Genomic DNA, 21590 nt, shown 5'->3' on the forward strand with positions numbered 1-21590 from the left:
AGGGAAGAGAGCATTCAGACGGCAAGGCCTCCAGACTGTCACGATACAGCAACGATAACATGATAACACAGCAGCCGTGGTGGGCTGAAGGATGCTCACATCTTTGGAATAACTTCCTTGTTCTAGGCATTGCTGGGTTCCATATGTTAATGTTCTAAATGGAAAAAAATTAAGGTACTCTAGAAATTTGGATTTTTTTCCCCTGATTTTTAAATGTTGGCAAACTAATTAGAAAAAAAATTGAATTAAGCATGAGTTCAAAAGATATGTCTCTGGTCCACATTTGGCTTCCAGCTTCCAGGTGGTGATCTTTTGAACAGTGGAACAACCCAGCCCAAATAAAAAAACCTCCCTCTCCTACGCTTCAGGCTACCTAGAGGTGAACTGTAATATTAAATACACATATTGACAGTGACTTGAAAGTGGTGACTGGAGTGATCCTTTCACCTTTTCCAAATCCAGCAGCTCCATGGGAGAGACGAACAGGAAGAAGAAAAAGGGAAATATGACAGAGTCGGGAGTAGTGAGCACTCAAGTGCTCAGCAGGGCCATCTGTGCACACCTTTTCCTAACTCTGCCCTGGCTTGTGGGATAGCTTGAGATCCGCCATGGTGGAAATATTTACACTGGGGAAATTGGCAAACAGTACAAGCCAGAGCCTTATCCAACGCAGCATTTACCAGGACACTATTGGATGAGACCATGTCAGGGAAATGTTGTATAACTGGTAAGGATTTAGACTGTAGACTGTGGCAAGGCTGAGATCAGACAAACCCCAATCACAATTCCTCTTCATTTGGAGTCTTCCTGTTTCATGAACCATATAAACTGAAACTATTTTTTTTGGTGATAATCTTTTTTTTTTTTTCCAAGACAGGGCCTCACTGTGTAGCTCTGGCTATCCTGGAACTCTTTAGTAGACCAGGCTAGACCCAAACTCACAGAGATCCACCTGATTCTGCCTCCTCAGTGCTGCTTTCTTTTCTTTCTTTCTTTCTTTCTTTCTTTCTTTCTTTCTTTCTTTCTTTCTTTCTTTCTTTTTTAAGACAGAGTCTCTCTGTGTAACTTAGGATGATCTTGACCTCACTCTAGTCCTGACTCAGCCTCCAGAGCGCTGGATTACAGGCATGAGCCACTGTGCCCCACTAAGACATCATCTCTTTCACTTCTTTCGAAGGGAAGTGGTCCCTCCTCACTTGTTTCCACTACATCTAGGGGTAGAGGAAAGAGGGACACTGTATTGTTTTAGGTAGAGGAAGGAGGCTCCATATTTTGTCCTCATTTTGTGTCTCTTAACATTGTTTTTATCTTCAGCAACTCCCTGTCCTAAAACCATTTGCTAGGCTACTAAGTGCCATGATATCAACTTTCCCAAACAGGAGCTCTGGTCCCTCCTCCTTAGCCCTTACATCCACTTCAAACCCTTCATTCTCCTGGGAGACTCCACTCATGGAGGATTTATTCTCTATGCATTCCAGATGCATGCTTTTTATAATTTTCCAGCTTCAAGATACTTTACCTCTATTCGACTTAAGACATAGTTGTAACCACACCTTGGTCAGTACACCCAGCTTTGGGATAGCTTCATCTTTAAAATGTCATAGTGACTTTTTCCTCTACAGGTTTAAAGTAAGGATTAAATGACATATTAAATGACAAAGTGCCCTTGAATGCCTGCCTTGAATGGATACCCAATAAATGTTTCTTTCCCTTTCTTTCTGTTGAAAGGCAGGGACACCCAATGAAAACTATTTCTTTCCCTGTTATCTGGAAGATCACTTGAATTTAAGTGTAACAGTCTGTTAAATGACATCTCTAGGGATCTGTGTTCTCTCTGGCACTGGAGAGCTGCTAGCATCCAATATTATAGGTGGCAATTGTACTAATATATATAGCACAATACCCACCCTTTTAATTACAGAATGTTCTTGTAGAAAAGTAACACTGATTCCTATCTGATTAATATGTAGGTTTTGTTTTTGGCTACATGCCAGTGGTCTTCATGACAAGAATTTCTGGGGCCTCATAGTTCTCTTTGCTGCCTCTCTTCCATGAATTCAATGAATTTGTGTGAACAGACCCACCCCAGTCATGTGACAGATTCCTTAAGCCACAAATCCCCCCCACCCACCCACCCCCACCAGGGATTTAAAATGGGTGAGCATATTGTCTTATCTGAGGGTTTCTGTTGCTGAGATGAAACACTGTGACGAAAACAACTTGGGCAGGAAAGGGTTTATTTGGCTTACACTTCCACAGCACTGTTGACCATTGAAGGGAGTCAGGACAGGAGCTCAAGCAGGGCAGGAACCTGAGGTAGGGGCTTTACTTGCCAACATGAGCTTGGGGTTTGAGGTCTGTTACTGATGAAAAGCTTTCTTTATATGCTCTAGGAGTGGCAGCTGAGTGATATTTGTGCGTGAAAAGCTAAGCGACACCTCTGAGAGGCTGAATGAGTCCTGTCCACCTCAGCCACATGTTACCTTGTATTCAGATAGAACAATTAGGCTCAGACTCTTCCCTTTTCTAAGTGGTGATGATGCCTATGTGGGCATTAACCTTAACTGTGGACTTGACCGGATATGGAATCAACTAGGAAACTGCTAGGTGTGACTAGATGTGTGTGAGGGAGCATTTCCAGGCAGGACTGGTTGAGGGAGGAGACACCCCGACCAAGGCAACAGGCTCTTCCAGCAGCAGCCCAGCTCTAAGGAAGTTCTAGCAAACAGTAGTGCTCTGTTTTGCGTTCCTTCTTTCTGGTACGAGTGTCTACCCTGTAGCTGTTGCTGCTTCCTTGACCTTCCAACTGGGATTGAATGCCGGTGACTCTTTAAGGACCATCATAACCCTCAGGGCATCCAGCTTGGTGGACTGAACTGGGTGTCTACTGGACACTCAGCCTCTTTAGTGTGCAAGAAACTACCCTTGGACTGCACATCCCCTATAGAATAAGCCAACTGAACAAACCTCCCATACATACATGATACCTATTCATCTATCTACTATCTATCTACTATCTATCTACTATCTATCTATCTATCTATCTATCTATCTATCTATCTATCTATCTATGTATCTATCTAAATCTATGTATGTATGTATGTATGTATGTATGTATGTATCTATCTATCTATCTAAATCAATCTATCTATCTATGTATCTATCTATCTATGTATCTATGTATCTATCTATCTAAATCAATCAATCTATCTATCTATGCATCTATCTAAATCAATCAATCTATCTATCTATCTATCTATCTATCTATCTATCTATCTATCTATCTATCTATCATCTCTACCCATCCATCTATCCTATCAGTTATGTTCCTCTAGAGAACCAGTGTAGTTGGAATTTTCTTTGGGCCACCAACCAGCACCCAAATAAAGACATGGAGACTTATTATTAATTATGAATGCTCAGCCCTAGCTTAGGCTTGTCCCACTAGCTCTTTTAATTTAACTTGTTTCTCTTCATCTACGTTTTGCTTTGGGGCTTTTACCTTCCTTTGTGTCTGTCTGTCTGGTCTCTGGTGTCCTCCTGGCATCTTTTTTTTTTCTTCCTTGAGCCTAAATTCCTCCTCCTACTTACTCTGTCTGCCCAGAAGTCCCCTATATCTCCTCCCTCACTATTGGCTGTTCAACTTTTTATTAGACAAATCAGGTGCCTTAAGCAGGCAAGGTAAAACAGCAACATAATTAAACAAATGCAACACATTTCTACATAGCTAAACAAATGCAGCACATCTTTGCATAGTTAAACAAATATTCCCCAACAAACCCCATTTCTATATATTTGAAAGTTTTGTGCAAATCAAAGAGAATGCTTGCTTCTCAAAATTTTCCTTATGAGTCACAATTAAAGGCAGTTTTGGTTAAGTAGAACTTTATCTTTTGAGCAGGTTTGTATACCTTTTCACGTGTACCTGTTTTGTCGAGGCCACAGATATTTTAATAGCTCACCCTTGCATATTCATGATACATTAGTGGGTCATTTGCTGGGAGGGTCAGTGAAAAGAAGACATCCTTCTGACTGTCATTTGCTACACAGTAACAGCAAATTAAGGAAAATGAAAATCAGTCTGACCCATGGTGTTGTATTTAAAAGTTTGAGGACTGAAGTTGTATTTGCTGGCCGACTTTAGTTAGGGAAGATGAAGAAGATCAATAAAAAACTTAGTGGCAAGGAATAGAAGCTCCATCAGCAAAGAAGAATGGAGGAAAGCACAAGAGAAATCTGAAATAAAGAGTTTAATAATTTTAATGCAAAGAGTTGATTTGGAAAGAGTTCGATTTCTTCTTTTTTGGACAGCTGAACTCTGGGCAGTGGGTTTGAGTCACTAAATTAAAGAACTTTGTGTCGGGGTGGGGTAGGGTGTATAACTCAGTGGTTGTCCAGTATGTACATGGCAATGCCACCACGCAAACAGCCAGCACGACAAACAAACCTTTGTTTCTTCAACAGCTGCCAGACCCTGGAATGAGATCTACTAAGGGATATGGTTTTTTTCAGCTCAAAGCTTGTCAAAAAGGGTGGGTTTGAAATATGGGTGAAGAGTGGGCCAGAGTCAGCTTAGAGCTCTGGTGTAGTTGCTGAATGTCCATGTTCTTTGGATGTTACTCTGTCGACAAATGTCCCATAATTGGCCAACTCAAGACTATTCTGTATAGTAGGAGCTGTGAATAAAACTTACTCCCCCCCCCCCCGCCCATAACTTCCCTCTGTCTGCGTCTAGGTTTCAGGCAGTGGCCTCCAGTCCAGAGGCCGTTAGGCCCAGTGATGTAGTCTTGGCACCTGAGGAGTTGTTACTGTGGAGAAGTTGTGCCCTGAGGATCACCATGTCTGCACTGTAACTGGTAGCTGACCCCTGTAATCCCAGCCCTTGACATGAAGAAGTAGGAGGGTGCCTGAGAACCTGAGGCCAGCCTGGCCTACAAAGGGAGACCATGCCCCAAGAAAGCTAGAAATTGCAGAACTGAGCAATGTTGTATTGTCATTTGTCTCTTCACACCCAAAGTTTGCAGCTTCAGGGTCCTGGTTTAGCTGGGATGCCATGTCGGCTTTGTAGCTGAATTGTATTGCTATTCTAACATGGAAATCTATTTCCCATGGTTGGCTCCAGGTCTCGATCAGTCACCCATTTATGTGAACCACATTCCGGGTTGGAGCTGTGGCAAGTAGCCCTGGGGAGCCATCTTGACGTTCATGTCGAAGCTTTGATATGGCATATTAGCTTACTTAAGTGCTTGTGGGGTCCATAGCCTAGGCTGACCTGGAACTCAGAGATTCTTCTGCCTCATCCTTCTCAATGCTGGAATTATAGTTGTGAGCACTATAATGGATTACAGCCTTCAGACTACTTTTAACCCATAGAAACAAAAACCATTTATTCTCTCTCTATATTTTTTAAATGTTTAGGCACTATGTGCAAACAAAAACTTAACTTGCTGGGGGCAGTAGGCTCATGTGTGGGCAATTCCAAACTGGGGCAGTTCAGATAGGCTAATCCTAGTGAGCTCCAGACCAGCCTAGGCTGTTCTGTGCTACGCCAGGCTAGTGCGTTTGAGGCCAGTATGGATTACCAAACAGTGAAACCCTGTCTCAGAAACCTAACCACTGCCACCCTACCCCAGATTCAAAACCCAAATAAAAACCAAACTTAAACAAGCCCTGGCTTAGGGTTGATTGCAGCGCGTGCAATCTTGTGCGGGGTTCGTAGGTCTTTCTCTGCTCAGCTGCATACAATCACCAGGCAGACGTGAGCCGCCTTTATGGAAACAGCTAAGTCCCTGACTAGTTGGAATAGAATTTCTAGAAAGTTTCTGAACCAGAGTAAGTCTTGTGGTTCTTAGGCAAAGGGAATGGGCCCTGTTCCCAACCATTGCATCGCCCTGCCCCCTACTGTTGGCTACAGCGCCCTTATCCTTTTAACTTAGAATTCAAGGGAGAGGCCTGGATTGGCAGGGGACTTTAGGAGACTTCTTTATCCTTTCTTTTCTTCTTAATTCCTAGAACTACCTTTTTCGTGGAAAACCAACTCTGGCAAAAGATCAGCAGGTGACGCTCATATTCTTAAACTGAAGGCCTGTCCAGGCCTTGGTAGAGCAGACTATCTGAGATGTGGACGTTGTCCCTCCTGACTTTGGTGGCAGGGGCGGGGCAGGGTCTAGTCTACTCGCAATGCTGCTCCCATTGTGGTTGCCCGGAGACTGAGGGGTTCTCGGGACCGCGCCCGGAGGTGCCCATAAGAGTTGGGTAGTGTGGGACCAGCTCGCTTGGAGGAGGAGTCTGCGGCGAGCTCAGGATAGGGCTTCTGCAGTTGCAGGTAGAAGAGGAAGTCGTGGGTCCGGTCTGGACACCGAGGAGGTGGGTTGCTCAGAGAGAGGAACCCTGTGCTTCTGTAGACTCCGCCACCTCGGGTGGGGGTGGCTCTCGGGAGGGGCTGTGGGGCGGCGAGCAGCGGAGTCCGATCGTCCCCGGTGGTCGTCATCCCCCTCCACCCCGCTTGACCAGTCCCAGGGTGGAGGCGACAGAACTGCGCCCCGCCCCCGCCCCTGCCGCCCGTACCCACACCAAGACGCACACGCTCCTTAATCTCCCCCGCCCCCGGTTGCCCGGGCGACGGCCCAGACGAGCAGGTGATGCATTGACAGCGAGCAGATGGTCCCCCGTGGAGGCGAGCGCGGCCCACAATGCGCCCAGAGCCGCGATCCCACTGCGCCGCCCCCGCCCCGTGGCCCGCGCTGCCCGCATGCTAATAGGGGTCGGGGGAGGGGTCTGGGGCGGGGCCGTGCGCCCTGGGCACGCCCCCTGCTCTTTGCAGTCACTTCGCCTCATTTTTTTTTCCTTCCTCTAAAGCCCTCTCGAATCCCCGCATTTGAAGAGCTTTCCTATCTCACACCCAGCACGCTTCATCTCTCTCCAAACTCTGTCCAAGTGGATCCAGGCTAACCCAACACACACACATTTTGCCTTTCCCATTCTGCAGATGCAGGAACCACATTTACTCCCTGCTGGCATTTCATAGTTGATCTGGGAAGACTGGAGGAATGGGTTTTTACCACAGCCCAGCCTCGATCCCTGCTTCTAGACCTGGCATTGGAATGGCAAAATGTGTCAAGACATCCGCCCCCATCCCGCCCCCTCCCCGCCCTTGCCCCCTATCCTCAATGCTTCATGGCCTTTCAGGCTGCTGCTTTGCCGGGACTTTCCTTTCTGAAGTTCAGAAATAAATCAGCCGCTGGTGACTAGTGTGCTGCCCCTCCCGGGAAGCCCTCCCATTCACACACCCTCCTCCCATCCATCGGACGCACACACCCTCTTCTGTACCCTATTCAGCGCTGTGTGGCAGATTGAGGCTATCTTATGGTAAGGGCATGAAAACTGCTAGGCAGCATTCACAATTTTAATACTAACTTCATAGCTGTCACATAAATTCATTGCCAGACCTACTCTATAATGGCCACGAAATAACTTTAAGAGAAGGGGGAGATCCGACGACAGCGCCATAGCATTTCTTTGATTTGCAGGTGCTCCCCCCTCCTCCTTAAAACCATTACTACAGTAACTGCAGATAGCTTTTTCTTTCTTTTTTAAACTGTCACACAGAGAGCTTTAAAAAAGCCATCCTTCTCCTTTTTATTTTACAGTAGATAAAAAATGCCAAATGCCAATAAAGGCTTTAAAAAAAAAGCAGTGGAAAAAAGAAAAAGAAAAAGAGACCAGTGAATAAAGTTGGGACAATACTGGGTCACAGAGCTGTCGAAACTAATGTCATAGTGCGGCTGTTGGGCGGGCGTACAGAAAACTTCTTGTTTCTTGATTTTTATGGAGATTTGGTGTGTGGCATGAAGCACTCCCTGAACAGGTTTAGAACAAGTGGGGAAGAAAGAACTCATAATAAACCCCTCTCCGACAGTCTTTCTGCCCACAAACACCTGTGAGTTACAAAGAGGCATTTTGGAGGACAAAGAGAGGCCAGAGGGCCAGGCTATTGTTGCAAAATGGATGCCTCATGTACTCAAAGCTGTAGGAGAGGGTTGTTTTATTTTAAAACATGTCCTGGATCCTTGCTATGCAAACTTACAACCAGAAACAAAGCAGTTCTTCCGAGGGCTCTTAATAACTGTTTCAAATGCGTCCTACTCATATGAACCAGTGCTTTTGCCAAGTTGTTAGACTAGTGGAATTCACTAGAATTCAGGGAGTCGATTTATACAAGCCTTCTAGGTAAAGTTAGTAATCTTTACCCAGCACATAGAAACAAGTGGCTAGAATGTTTACTTAAAAGATGCATACTATTTGCATTCATTTGAAAAATTATGAGAGTGTGTTTCTTTCCCTGGGAATGGTAATAATTTTATGTTTATCTTCTTTGTCTCTTGCTTTTCTTTTTTTTTTCTATTTTTTAGACAAGGTCTCTCTGTGTAGTCCCAGCTTTCCTGGAACTTGCCGTGTAGAACAGGCTGGTCTCTGTCTCTACCTCCTGAGTGATGGAATTAAATGTGTGCACCACCACACCGGATGCTTGTCTTGTCTTGATTTTATGATTTAGTCTTATCACTTGAAGATTTTTCTTTTCTTGTTTCCCATTTTGACTTTTCCTCTGTTCTTTGTCATTTCCTTCCCAATAAGTTAGAATGATTGGAAAGCGTATAAAACCATGAGGCAATAATTTTCAACAGGGTGACATTCCCTTTGGTTAGGGTAACTAAAGGAGGCCAGGGTCAACTGTAGCCCGAAGCTAGCAGGGACACAAACAGCCATGTGACCAGCAGTCATGTGACCAGCAGTCATGTGACCAGCAGAGGAGCTGCAAGGGTCTCAATTCACTGTCAGAAGGCTGTGAGGCTGGGGCAGTGTGGGAGTGGGAAGAATTCTGAGACACAGCTGGATGAGATTGGCTTGAGTCAGTTAGGGAGGTCTTTTGTGGGAATGGGGAAGGAAAGGCTTTTATTCTGAAATAAACAGAGAGCTGGGGAGGATTTTGAGGGATTTTCATGATTGGACTTACCATTTTAAGATAATCACTACTGCTATGTGGAGAATTTTCTTAGTTTGTGTTACTTTTGTTTATGTTGCTTTTTTGTTTTTTGTTTGTTTTTTTGTTTTTTTGAGACAGGGTTTCTCTGTGTAGCTTTGCGCCTTTCCTGGAACTCGATTTGTAGACCAGGCTGGCCTTGAACTCACAGAGATCCGCCTGGCTCTGCCTCCCGAGTGCTGGGATTAAAGGCATGCACCACCACCGCCCGGCTTAGTTTGCTTTGTGATGCCGCAACAGAATACTGCGGATACGAATGGACAGATTCTTATTTGGCTTGTAGTTCTCATGGCTGGCTTCAAGAGCCTGGGTGGCACTTGGCATCGTGCTATCTTATACTGTGGAGGAAGGCAGATGGGCAAGGGTAGGCTAAAACACGCAAGAGAGAGAGAACCCGGGGCCTCAGACCCTTTTATAATGGGCTCTGTCCGATTTATGAGATGAGAGTAGAGTCCTTACTGGTTATAGGTCAGAACTAGACAGGCAATGGCTGGTTAGAGACCCGCTGGAAGGTCACCTCAGTCGCTGAGAGGAAGCATAAATGATGTCTTGGAGTAAATTGTGTCAGCAGAAATGAAGACTGAATGGCTTCGGATCTGTTTTAGAGAAAAGAATGAGACCTGATGAATGAAAATGTGTGAGTAGCATGAAGAGAAGCAGTGAGGACAAGCTCTCGGGGCTGAACAGCTCAAGGGGCGGTGCACACGTGGAGAGGGTGGGTGTGAACAGCTCAAGGGGCAGTGCACACGTGGAGAGGGTGGGTGTGAACAGCTCAAGGGGTGGTGCACACGTGGAGAGGGTGGGTGTGAACAGCTCAAGGGGCGGTGCACACGTGGAGAGGGTGGGTGTGAACAGCTCAAGGGGCGGTGCACACGTGGAGAGGGTGGGTGTGAACAGCTCAAGGGGTGGTGCACACGTGGAGAGGGTGGGTGTGAACAGCTCAAGGGGTGGTGCACACGTGGAGAGGGTGGGTGTGAACAGCTCAAGGGGAGTTAATTTAAGTGTAAGAGATAAGTTAATAATAAGCCTGAGCTAATGGTCAAGCAGTTATAATTAATATAAGCCTCTGTGTGTTTACTTGGGTCCAAGTGGCCGCAGGGGCGGGACCAGGAAAGCTTCAGCTATAGTACAGCTCCATAGAAGAGATGGACTGGAGGATGAGGTCTCTGTGTTAAGCCCGAATGGGCTTCCTGATATGCTGATCAAAACTGATGGGAGATACGCGTACAGGAGCCGGGGTAGGTAGAAGAGTAGCGGCAGGGTGAACTACTGCACCCGCAAAGTCTGGTCGTTATGGAGAAGCAGATGAGAGGCTGGGTGTGAGCATCTGGACCCAGGGACATAAAAGACAACAGCAAAGGCTGGGCGAGACTCTTGCTGTACTTCCCTCTCTTTAAAAAACAGATTTACTTTTGTGTTCTGTGTGTGAATGTTTTTCCTGCATGTATGTTATGTGCATCACATGTGTGAAGGATCTGCAGAGGCCAGAACAGGGTGTTGGATCCCCTGGAGCTGGAGTTACAGACTGTTGTGAGCTGCCATGTGGATGCTGGGATTTGAACCTGGGTCCTCTGGAAGAGCAGCCAGTGCTCTTAACCACTGAGCCATCTCTCTAGGCCTCTTACCACTTTTTATTTAAAGGTCCTGGTAAATTTAGCCAAATAGGTGTAGGTTTTCCCCTGTCTAACCAGTTATCCGCCGAAAGGAAGAATACATATGCTTTTTAAAAAGATGTATTAATTAATTAGTTAATTAATTCTTTGGGTATTTTTAGAGACAAGGTTTCTCTGTGTAACTCTGGCTGTCTAGAACTCGCTCTGTAGACCAGGCTGGCCTTGAACTCACAGAGATCTGCCTGGCTCTGCCTCCTGAGTGCTGGATATTTTTCCTGCATGTATACTTGTGTAGTATACATGTTCAGTGTCCATGGAGTCAGAAGAGAGCATTGGATCCCTGGAACTGGAGTTATAGATGGTTGTTTGTGGCCATGTGGGGACAGGGATTTGAACCTGGGTCCTCTGGAAGAGCAGTTGTGTTGGTAACGGCTGAACCATCTCTACAGCCCTGGTATTTGTTTCAGTATGTCCTCTGGGGAGCACTGCTGCTTCCAAGGAAACAGAATGCAGGAACTAATTTTCTCTTGCTCAAGTGTATAAAAGAGCTCTCAAATGTAAGAAATCACTGTGTAAAATTTTATGGCAATACAGTCAAGAGCCTCAGCAAAATATTGTATTAATGGAAAAGATAATTAGAGTTGACTTAAGGAGAAATGGAAGCCCTGGATAGAGCTACAGTATTGGCAAAGATGAAGAAAAATGCCTTGGGATAATTAACTCCTAAAAGGGCTTTGAGTTTTGAGCATCTTACATATAAATGTGTTTTTGGGGCCGAGAATGTCGTTCAGTGGTAGAGCACTTACCTAGCATTTATAAGTACTTGATCCACAGTGCTGCAAAAACAGAAAACAAAAAGTGAATTCTTTTAATGTATTAAGTAAACATAGTTAGTCATAGAAGTTATGGAATGTAAGAGCTGATGAAATTTTCCTAATTCTTGACATTTTAGCTGGAAAAAGAATAATAAAACAGAGCCAATAAGGTATTTTACTCATATATATGTATGTTACTGCTTTGAAAACTTCAACACATTAAATTAATGAGTGTACACAGGATATATTAAGAGGATATTGTTTTACGATAGTTTAAGGATTCTAGAAAGACATCACAGTAGGATAAACCAGTAGATCATCCAAAAATCCTATTAAATACTAAACACAAGACATGTCCTAGTTAACTTTGTTAACTCGACACAAGCTAGAGTTATCTGAGAAGGGAACACAATCTCACAGGGAAAAACGCCTCCATAAGATTGGCCTTAGGCTAGCCTGTGGGTCTTAACCTAACAATTGATATGGGGGAGCCTAGTCAATGTGGCCATGCCACCCCTGGGCAGGTGATCCTGGGGTGTATAAGGAAGCAGACTGAGCATGCTCTGGGGAGAAAGCAGTGTTCCTCAGTGGCTTTTGCTTAGGTTCTTCCTCCAGGTTCCTGTCCTGACTTTCCTCAGTGATGACGTGATGTGATGTGAGGGTTGTAAGCTGAAACAAATCCTTGCCTCTCCAAGTTGCTTTTGGTCAGCGTTTTACACAGCAATAGAAACCCTAGCGAAGACACAAATGTACAATAGTTCTTTTAAATTTTATTTCAAGCATGTGTGTTTTGCTTGCATGTGCATGCAGTACCCACAGAGGTCAGAAGAGGGCGTTGGATCCTCTGGAACTAGAATTACAGCCGGCTTTAGTCTCCATGTGGGTGGGAACTGGAAGCTGAACCCAGGTCAAATGCAAGAGGAGCAGTGCTCCTAACCACTGAGCATCTCTCCACTGCACAATAGTTATTCTTTTTAAAACTAATTTTTGTTTTTTTGAGACAAGGTTTCTCTGTGTGGCCCTGGCTGTCCTGGAACTCACTCTGTAGACCAGGCTGGCCTTGAACTCACAAAGATCTACCTGTCTCTGCCTCCAGGCCTGTGACACCATACCCACTTATAAGAAAAAAGCCAAAACCTTTTATTATTTATTTACTTTTAAATTTATTTTTACAACAGTTATTCTTTATAAAAGTTTAAAATATATTTTAAAGTGTATTCTTCGGCAGTTTTACACATGGATAGAACACATTTTTAGTCATTCTTACTCCTGTTATCCTCTCTTACCATCCCTCTTTGAGAAAATGAAGTGTCCATTTTATTGAGATTCATCGTCATAGTTAACAACAACAAAAAACGTGGGGGACGCACTATTGGTGAAATTATTAAGGCCACTCCACGTAGTTAAAAGGGAGGTTTATTTTGTGGGGTAACTTACAAATGAAGGGGTAGGTAACAGGGTCTGGGAAAGGTATGGCGCAGTCCTGCGGTGTTCTCTGAACTCTGCTCAGTCCACCTCCTGCGTCCAGGGTCCAGGAACCAAGAGAGCCCTCCTCTCGATCCTGGGTCTTCCGCTTCCTCCCTCAGCCCCGCCTTGTGGGCGTGACCATTACCGAAGCCTCAGTTGGGGTTGGAACTTCCCGGCCAAGGCTGGGATGACTACCCACTACAGCGAATAAACCAGAGTGACGAAATAAGTCAGTGTCACTATTGTTCGGGACGGTTCTGAAAATTGTAAGCAATCCCTCAGACACGGACAGACATAGCAGGTAGAGCCAGTTGAAAGGAACAAGGTCACTAATGGCAAATAACACTTCTCACGAATAAAGTCTGGGAAAAACACACAAGATGAGACACAGAGATGTTAACGTTCAAGAATAAAATAATAATAATAATAATAATAATAATAATAATGATAAAACAACTAGTAGATTTCCAGGAAGATGCACCCTACAGAAATGCAGCCCGAGGTGAATAGAATTTAGGAATATGTCTTTGGAATTTGGCGTCTATCCTTCCCTCAATTCGAAAGCAGGGAGACTGGGCCTTTTGTTCTCTAGAGGAACAGAAAGCTGTAGAACACCTCTTCCTGTTGTTGTTAGTGTTAGAACTTTAAGTTAGTGTACAAAGTAGTGGGTTTCGTGGTTAAGGTGCTTTCCAGGCAGGCAGTGGTGGTGCACGCCTTTAATCCCAGCACTCGGGAGGCAGAGGCAGGTGGATCTCTGTGAGTTCGAGGCCAGCCTGGTCTACAGAGTGAGTTGTAGTCCAGCAAAGACTATATAGCAAGACTATGTCTACCACCCAGAACAAAACAAAGCAAAACATCCAAAGAAAAACCAAACAACAATGTGAATAAGGTGTTTTTAATCAGTAGTTACTCAAGTATGTAAGAGACAAGTAATTTTAACACAGACTCCGATGAGTGGTTTGGAAAGTGACTATCCTAAGTCCTTTTATGGGACCACATAACCTTGATGGAAATGTAAAGGTATAAAGGTGAAGGTGGGATGGATTTCACTCATGATCACTGAAGAAAAACTAGAACTAATATTGTGACAGTAATGCACCCCAGCACTGAACAGAAACATGCTATGACCATGGATTCTTGACTGGCTTATTGTGAATTTTATTAGCACGACATCACATTAACATGTTAACAATGAAAACATGGTCATCCTAAAACATGTGGAGAACACTGGGCAGAATTCATCATCTGCTCCTCTTTATAAACTGAGAATGGAAGGGGGTCTGCTCAACTAGTAAAGACATCTACAAAAGAGTTAGAGAAATATTACACACTTTGTACCTGAGCGTGGAAATATGTCAATTCTTTTAAATATCAGAAGCAATAATGAATATCCAACTCATGGACAGGCTGAATGTTTGGGGGCTCCATCTCTTGAGTGTGTGCACCCATGGATCTATCAGCATTATCTCGTGTTATTTTTTGTACCCCATTCTTTTTTTCCTACTTAGTGAACCCTTTATAGTCACTTTCATATTTTGCTTTCTGTAACAGAAATATCTTAAGATTCAAGTCTCAGAACTACAAATACAAAATTATATATTAAAAATGAACAAGAATCGGAAGCACAGGAAACTACCGGAGACATAGACGGGGCTTATCCTTCTGAGCCATTTTAATGGATCAGAATGTCTCAATTTCCCTAGGCATCTCCTGTCTACACTTTGCAAATCCCAGAATGTTCCAGAACCCACAGCGAGGGATACACAAATGTGGGCTTACTATAGTGCCTTCATAGTAAGTCTGTTTTGGGGAAAAACAGCCATGCACACCACCACAGCTTCATCTATTGTGGATGCAAGCTAGTGCAATAAGAAAGAACTTAGGGCTTAGATATTTGAAAGGAAGAGGGAAGAAGAGCTGTCAATATTAGCAAGATATACAATCATTCATGTTAAAGGTCTCCAGTAATCTACAAACACGTATTTCATCATTAATGTGAGAGTATTAGCCAGCTTGCAGCTTAAGATTCTCCCCAAAGTTTAAAAGAGAAAGTTTAATCTGGAGCCAAATATGAGTAACCATGGTCTGGGAACATAGGTATAGGTTACTTCAAATTTTATGTTTCAATGAGGTATACTAGTACTAGTTTATAGTACAGAATAAAGAAAGTCATGAATCAAGATGAGATGCTTCCAAACACATTGGTGGAAACATCAAAGCAGGGAAATTTCTGCTGTAGGCCGTAGATGCTGCCTGAAGATATTCAGCCCTTGGGTTAGTGGACCCTCTCAGTCTATACAAACACATTTCCAAGGGTTTACTTAATGGTCCTGAGGATGTTTGGCCACCCAATTGCATTTTTTAAAAAAAGATTTATTTATTTATTATGTATACAGTGCTCTGTCTGCATGTGTCCCTGCAGGCCAGAAGAAGGCACCAGATCTCATTACAGGTGGTTGTGAGCCACCACGTGGTTGCTGAGAATTGAACTAAGGACCTCTGAAAGAGCAGTCGGTGCTCTTAACCACTGAGCCATTTCTCCAGTTCCCAAATGCATTTTTATACCCTGGAAGTGATTTGAAAAATACATACACCTGTAGCTCTGGTATTGGGGATTCTGAGTTGGAGGCCAGTCTGGGCTACATAGCCATACCCTTTGTCAAAAACAAAAACAAAAACAAAAAACCATTCCAATCCAAAAATAAAACAAAATCAACAAACTGAAACAAACTTAAGCATTCCCTAGAACAGGGAATCTACATCTTCAAAACAGATAATCTTACATTTTGGAAAAGTGTAAAGTGTTATCAGAATTCAATGTCAAGAAATAAAGTTTTGGGAAGGATGACATAGGGTCTTAGTAGATCAGTATGTCACTGTAACTGGCTCTTTCCTCATCTGTTGTCACAGGAGACCGAACTCACAGATGGATGCCTAAGGTGACTGGTATGGAGGAATGGGAGAAGCATTCTAACTAAATATTAGACTCTTCAACAGGATGCAGGTACTGTGTGAAAGAAACTTTTTATTTATTTTTGACCTGTGAGTGGGGTTGCTCCAGGTCAGCCATTCATTATGGTTCTTGAGCAACAGTATTGGTCTCACAGTTTGAAACATCCTGTTATTTTCTATTCACTTGTCTGTGGTGATGTGTAAAATATGTGGATGAGAGGATAACTGCGCATGCCTTCAGAACATGCAATTTTTCCTACTCCAACAAAACATTACATTTCTGTTAAGCAACTGGAGGTACAGCCCCCACTTTCTTTGACATTGTTGTATGTATTTGCTAAGGTGACATGCGCCATACAGGCGGGGTGTATGGGGTTAAAGCTACCGCTGGGGTCCGAGTTGGACAAGCTCATGTTTTGAACAGAAAGGCCCCCCAAAATCTACTGCCATGTAAAGAAAGTGAGAACTCTGAGATGGCACAGCCAATCCTTCCTGCAAACCTAGTGGCTTAAATAATTTTTAGCCCTGAAGGTCAGAAGTCTAACATGCCTTTTGGGTTAAAAATTTGGACATTGACAGTTCTCTGGTACTACCTGAAGACTTCATTTCTTTATCATTTCCAGCTTCTTGACCCTACCCGGGCTTGACCCTGGCTGCTCCTCCTCCTCCTCAAAGCCAGCTGCCACAGGTTGTTGAGACCCTCTCAAACGGCCTTTCTCTGGCCTCTCTACCTCACCCTTCAACTGTTAAGGACCCTTGAGCTCTCCTAGGCTAATCCTACTTCACAGTCCTTAACTAATTACAGTTGTGAAGTTCCATGGTACAGGGAGGCACCATGTTCAGACAGCAGGTGTGAGGGCACAGGCACCCAGAGGGGAAATTGAACATTTGGCATCACTTCCCATTTCCTCTGCTTGTTCTGGCCATCTTTCCACACGCTAGCCTCTGTGTGCACTTGCTCCCCATGGTGTGGAGCGGCTTACACGCTTACTTCTTATCTCTGCTCAGAGGGCCTTCAAGGAACCATGCGTCTAAAATTTGCCCTGTGCTCTCTAGCCTCATACTATTCCTCATTTTTTCTTCATAGAACTTCTCTCTTCTGTCGGGGTCTCCTGCTGAAGGTGAGAAGCGGGCCAACTTTGCTTCCTTATGCCACCCAGAAACTAGCCAAGTGCCCAACACATATCAATGCAGTTTGCCTCTTAAGTGTTCTGTGTTCTCCAGTAAGCTGGACCTCAACCAAATATTTTATGAAGATGAGCTAGATGGTCTTTGAAAGTGTGTGCCAGAGAATGCCATGTGTAAAATAGCTGGGCACACACAGTCTGTGGTAGCGGCTTCTCAGAGACAGCTCCAGCTATGGGAGGTGGGCTTTTCTTCTTTAACTGTTTCAGCACTGGCCTCTGCTGTTCGGTGAACATGAGCTGAGCTGGTATAAAGTGTTTGTGGTGAGAAGTACCACCATGGTTGTAGCGGGGCGGGGTTCAGCTGTCCCAAGAAAATGGTAGCAGTTGTAGTCTGGGCTTGTGTAGTCATCTGCCAAAGCTTGCTGGAAGATGAAGGTTTATCAGGGATTCATTTACATTAAAGACTGAAATGTCTGTTTTAACTTATGAAGTAAGTTTTGAAGATTATGCTATGGTTCCCCAGTGTCCCTTCTAAGAAAATAGAATTGTTTCAGTCAATAAAAGATATACTTTAGGCCGGGTGGTGGTGGTGCAGAACCAGGCGGATCTCTGTGAGTTTGAGGCCAGCCTGGGCTACAGAGCGAGATCCAGGACAGGCACCAAAACTACACAAAAAAACCCTGTCTTGAAGAACAAATATATAAAAGAGATTACGCTACTCCAGTGGCCAGATTTAAGCTGACACTAGCTGGTGATGAACTCACACGTGCTATTAGCTGTGCTTTCATAAACAGCCCTGTTACTTGATGTTTTTGAGAACAGAGATTGATAATAATCAGGACAAAAGTAAGTATCATCACCTTTGCTGCCACTTACAGAATATGTACTGTGTGTCAGTATACACACATGTACACACACACATACACACACACACACACACACACACACACACACACACACACACACAGTCTATGTAATCTTTTCATCCCAAGAAGTCATGGAGCATTTATTGTTTTGTCTACCCATCAAGAACATTCCCTTCACCCAAAGCTCATTTTAGGAAACTCTTCCTCTGCTCCCACTAGTTCTGGAGATACAGCCCAGTTATGGTCTCTTAGTATCTTGGCAGTCAAGATGAACATATGATCCAGACACAGGTGAACAGACACATCTCAGAGCAGTTCTTTACATGTCAGGAATCAAATAGCTACTGAACAGCCACATGGGGGGAATTTCCCTAGTACCTACTCAGCTGGATTCCAACCATATTTCTGTCAGTTTGCTGTGCCGTGTCCTGACATCCCATAGTCGTGATCAATCACCCACTCTTCCCATTCAGATGTCGTCTTGAAAACACAGTGTGGAGGGAAATGTGAACACTGTGTTTTTTATCAGGGTGTGGCCCTGACAATTGCTCCTTTCACCTGTCTTTTGGTAGATTAATTTTTTTGTCTTGTGTCACCAGGGCTAGAATGTCAGATGGGCTCCATCTTTTGTGCTAATTCTAGTGGAATATAGGTGGTTGTTCGGAACTCTGTTGAGACAGCGTTAGCTACTTTTCATCTCGCTGTGACCAAATGCTTGAAAAGGAGCAATTTCCAGGAGCAAGGCTTGGTTTGGGCTTATCATTTGAGAAGACGCAGTCCAACATGACAGACAAGGCTCGAGAGCAGGACTGTGTGGCAGGTTGGTCACATTGCGTTTGCAGTTAGGAAGCAAAGACTGGACAGGAGGTGGGTCTGGCTTAGTGGTCCACTCCAGGGAGGCTTCAGCTCCTAAAGGTTGCTCAACCTTCCAGAACAGCACTGACAGGTGGAAATCAGCCGCTCAAACACATGAGCACCCAGGGGATCATTCACATTCAGCTGAAGACTTGTCCTGGGCTAGTAGGAAAGTGAAGCGAAGAAATGAGTTATTAAATGTATTCGAATATTTGACTGCATTTGGATTACATTTTGGACATAGGAAATTACATGTTTTTTTTTTTTTCTTTTTAGAGTGTGCTGAACTAAGGACTTCTAACTTGTTTGGCTCAAAGAATATTTCTGTTGTGAGCTCATCTGTGTGTCAAACTAAACTCTTAAATAAGCCTGTTCACTGCAGGGCAATGGCATCTTCTAACACCTCCCTTCCCTACATCGTGTACAGACAGTCTTACCCTATAACGATAGGGACAGTGACATGATCTGAATTTAGATTCTGAACTAAATCATTGGTGTGGGGGAGGTCACTCTTTTTGGAGAGAGGGGTGTTAAATCAGTCACCCTGAGAAGACTGTCATGCCCCGGCATTGTTGAGCCGGTCTGAGCAATTGCATTAGGGCTCCCATTTTGTGGGTTGGGGGTTCCATTTCTTCATCTTTGGCCTAAGTTACTTAGCAATGAGCAACTTAACTATGCGCCCACCATATTGTTTTGCGTGTTTGACTAGAACATTGACAGATTAATAGGAAGGGTAAATAGCAACAGCAGAGGGGCCCAGTGTGGGGCAGCAGGATTGACTGCACTGGACTTTGTTGTGTTTGCTCAGAGGAAGCCGAAGCAAAAGCCTGCTGGGAGGAGGTGACTCAGGTCATGGGCATTTGTTTCTCATCTCTATAGAAAGCAATTGTCTTCTCAACGGAAGATGGCTTTTTCTGAATCTACATGGTTTCACTGACAAGGAGGAGACATTTGCCATTCCAGGGTGTTGGCTGAATCACACACCAATGAAAAGGCCACACAAAAATCCAAACCTACTAAATTCCTCAGAGAATCCTTTGACTTGGGTTGAAGGAGAGAAACCTGAGAAAGTTTATCAACTATTCAGAGCCTCCATCCAATATTTGATTAGAATTTTATGAGGTTTCAGAATGATCCAGCCATCATCCCATCTCCTGATCCATGAAGGTAAAGCCCTGGACATCAAGCTCTGTTGAATTTGCAAGCCCTGATTTAGGGGACATCTACTTAGACTCAGATTTGTTCTTTGAACTTATGTGGCTGAGGTGTCTTGAAATAAGGGGAAAGATCTCCTTTGGGTAAAACTGAGCTGGAAATGGTGGATTCAGTCAATGACAAAACTTGGTTTCCTGGGGACAATCTTTGAACACGAGTGATTTTACATTTTAGCACTAACCTAGTTCTTTACAGTACAACTCATTTCTAATAAAAGACTCCAAGAGCTTCCACATAGAGTTTGACTAGTCATTCTTGGTCTGTCTGTCCCTGCCCCATTGTGTGTGTGTGCACATGCATTTGTATGCATAGATATATAAATCTTTCTTTTAATCTACCGGGCGGTCTTCTTGAGAAGGCAGGCAGACAGGCGAATGGGACATTTGCAGCCTCCCTCCTTGGCTGTCACTCTGCTTTGTTGTGTCTGACAGATGTTGTGGTGGTATTGTTCCCCAATATATTGTGCACCCTAATAAATTTATCAGGGGTCAGAGAACAGACAGCCATTAGAACAGAGCCAAAAATGGTGGCTAGAAAATGGGTCAGAGCAAGCCATAGCAGAAATTGGGTGGTGGTGGTGCACGCCTTTAATCCCAGCACTTGGGAGGCAGAGCCAGGTGGATCCCTGTGAGTTCAAGGCCACATTGGAAACAGCCAGACATGGTGACACAGCCTTTAATCCCAGGGAGTGACGCAGAAAGTAGAAAGATATATAAGGATGAAACCCAGGCACCAGAGTTAGTTAAGCATTTGGCTGGTTAAGCATTCAGGCTTTGGAGCAACACAGTTCAGCTGAGATTCATGTGGAGGAGGACTCAGAAGCTTCCAGCCTGAGGAAATAGGATCACCTGAGGAACTAGTAAGGTGAGGTAGCTGTGGCTTATTCTGTGTCTCTGATCTTCCAGCATTCGCCCCAATAACTGGGCTCAGGTTTGTTCTTATTAATAAGAACCTTTAAGATTCACACTACAAGATGTTGTTTTCTGAGGTCTGCTTCTGCTCCCTTTTTCTGTCTCCACTGTTTGACTCAAGGTTTCCTTCCTTTTCTTCTTAGTGCTCAAGGATAAGGAGCTGCATGGCAGCATTGTTTGTAGCGGTGCTGGAAAACATTTTAGCACCCATAAGCTTTTCAAACCGAAAAACCATTAAGAACTGTCTGTTTCTTCACCTGTCAAAAGTGCTGTAGCATTTGTACCAATACGTACAGTGTGAATCGTAATTCAGCGAAGGCACAGACTGGTTTTCTGCAGCCTCATAATGTCTGGCCTGAGCCTGATGGAGACGCCCTCATTCATGCCTGGCGTCTAAGTTGGGTTGATTCAAAGCTTCTGTTCATTTGACACCATCACTTGGTGCCTCTACCCACAGCCTTTTCTTTTGATGCAGACTTTTTCATAGTTTGGTGATATCAAGGCAGAGAGCTCTCTTAGGTGGTGGCTGAAAATTCCAAGAACAGTTCTTCCCAGAGGACAAGGAGGAAGTGCTGTTGCCTTTAACCACTTAGCACAGAGCTAGAGCACATCACTCTTAAACTCTATTGGCTAAGGCAATCAGAAGCCCACCCAGCTTCAAGTGAAGGGAGCAAAGATCTTTGGGTTCATTGTGAAGAAGAATTCAGGGCCATGCTCTACAATTCCAAT

General features: G+C 44.2%; 1 protein-coding gene across 1 annotated transcript in view; it reads left to right on the forward strand.

The window, feature by feature from the left end:
* Positions 1 to 6303: 6303 nt before the first annotated feature.
* The window catches only part of C20H12orf42 (chromosome 20 C12orf42 homolog), a 151415-nt gene continuing 136128 nt past the window's right edge, over positions 6304 to 21590 (forward strand). The window contains exons 1-2 of the mRNA XM_036169506.1: positions 6304 to 6366; positions 15846 to 15939. Coding sequence (XP_036025399.1) covers positions 15934 to 15939 — 6 coding nt within the window. The 5' untranslated portion in view covers positions 6304 to 6366; positions 15846 to 15933. The remainder of the gene's footprint in view (positions 6367 to 15845; positions 15940 to 21590) is intronic.

This window comes from Onychomys torridus, chromosome 20, assembly GCF_903995425.1.
Source record: "Onychomys torridus chromosome 20, mOncTor1.1, whole genome shotgun sequence".
Taxonomy (NCBI): Eukaryota; Metazoa; Chordata; class Mammalia; order Rodentia; family Cricetidae; genus Onychomys; species Onychomys torridus.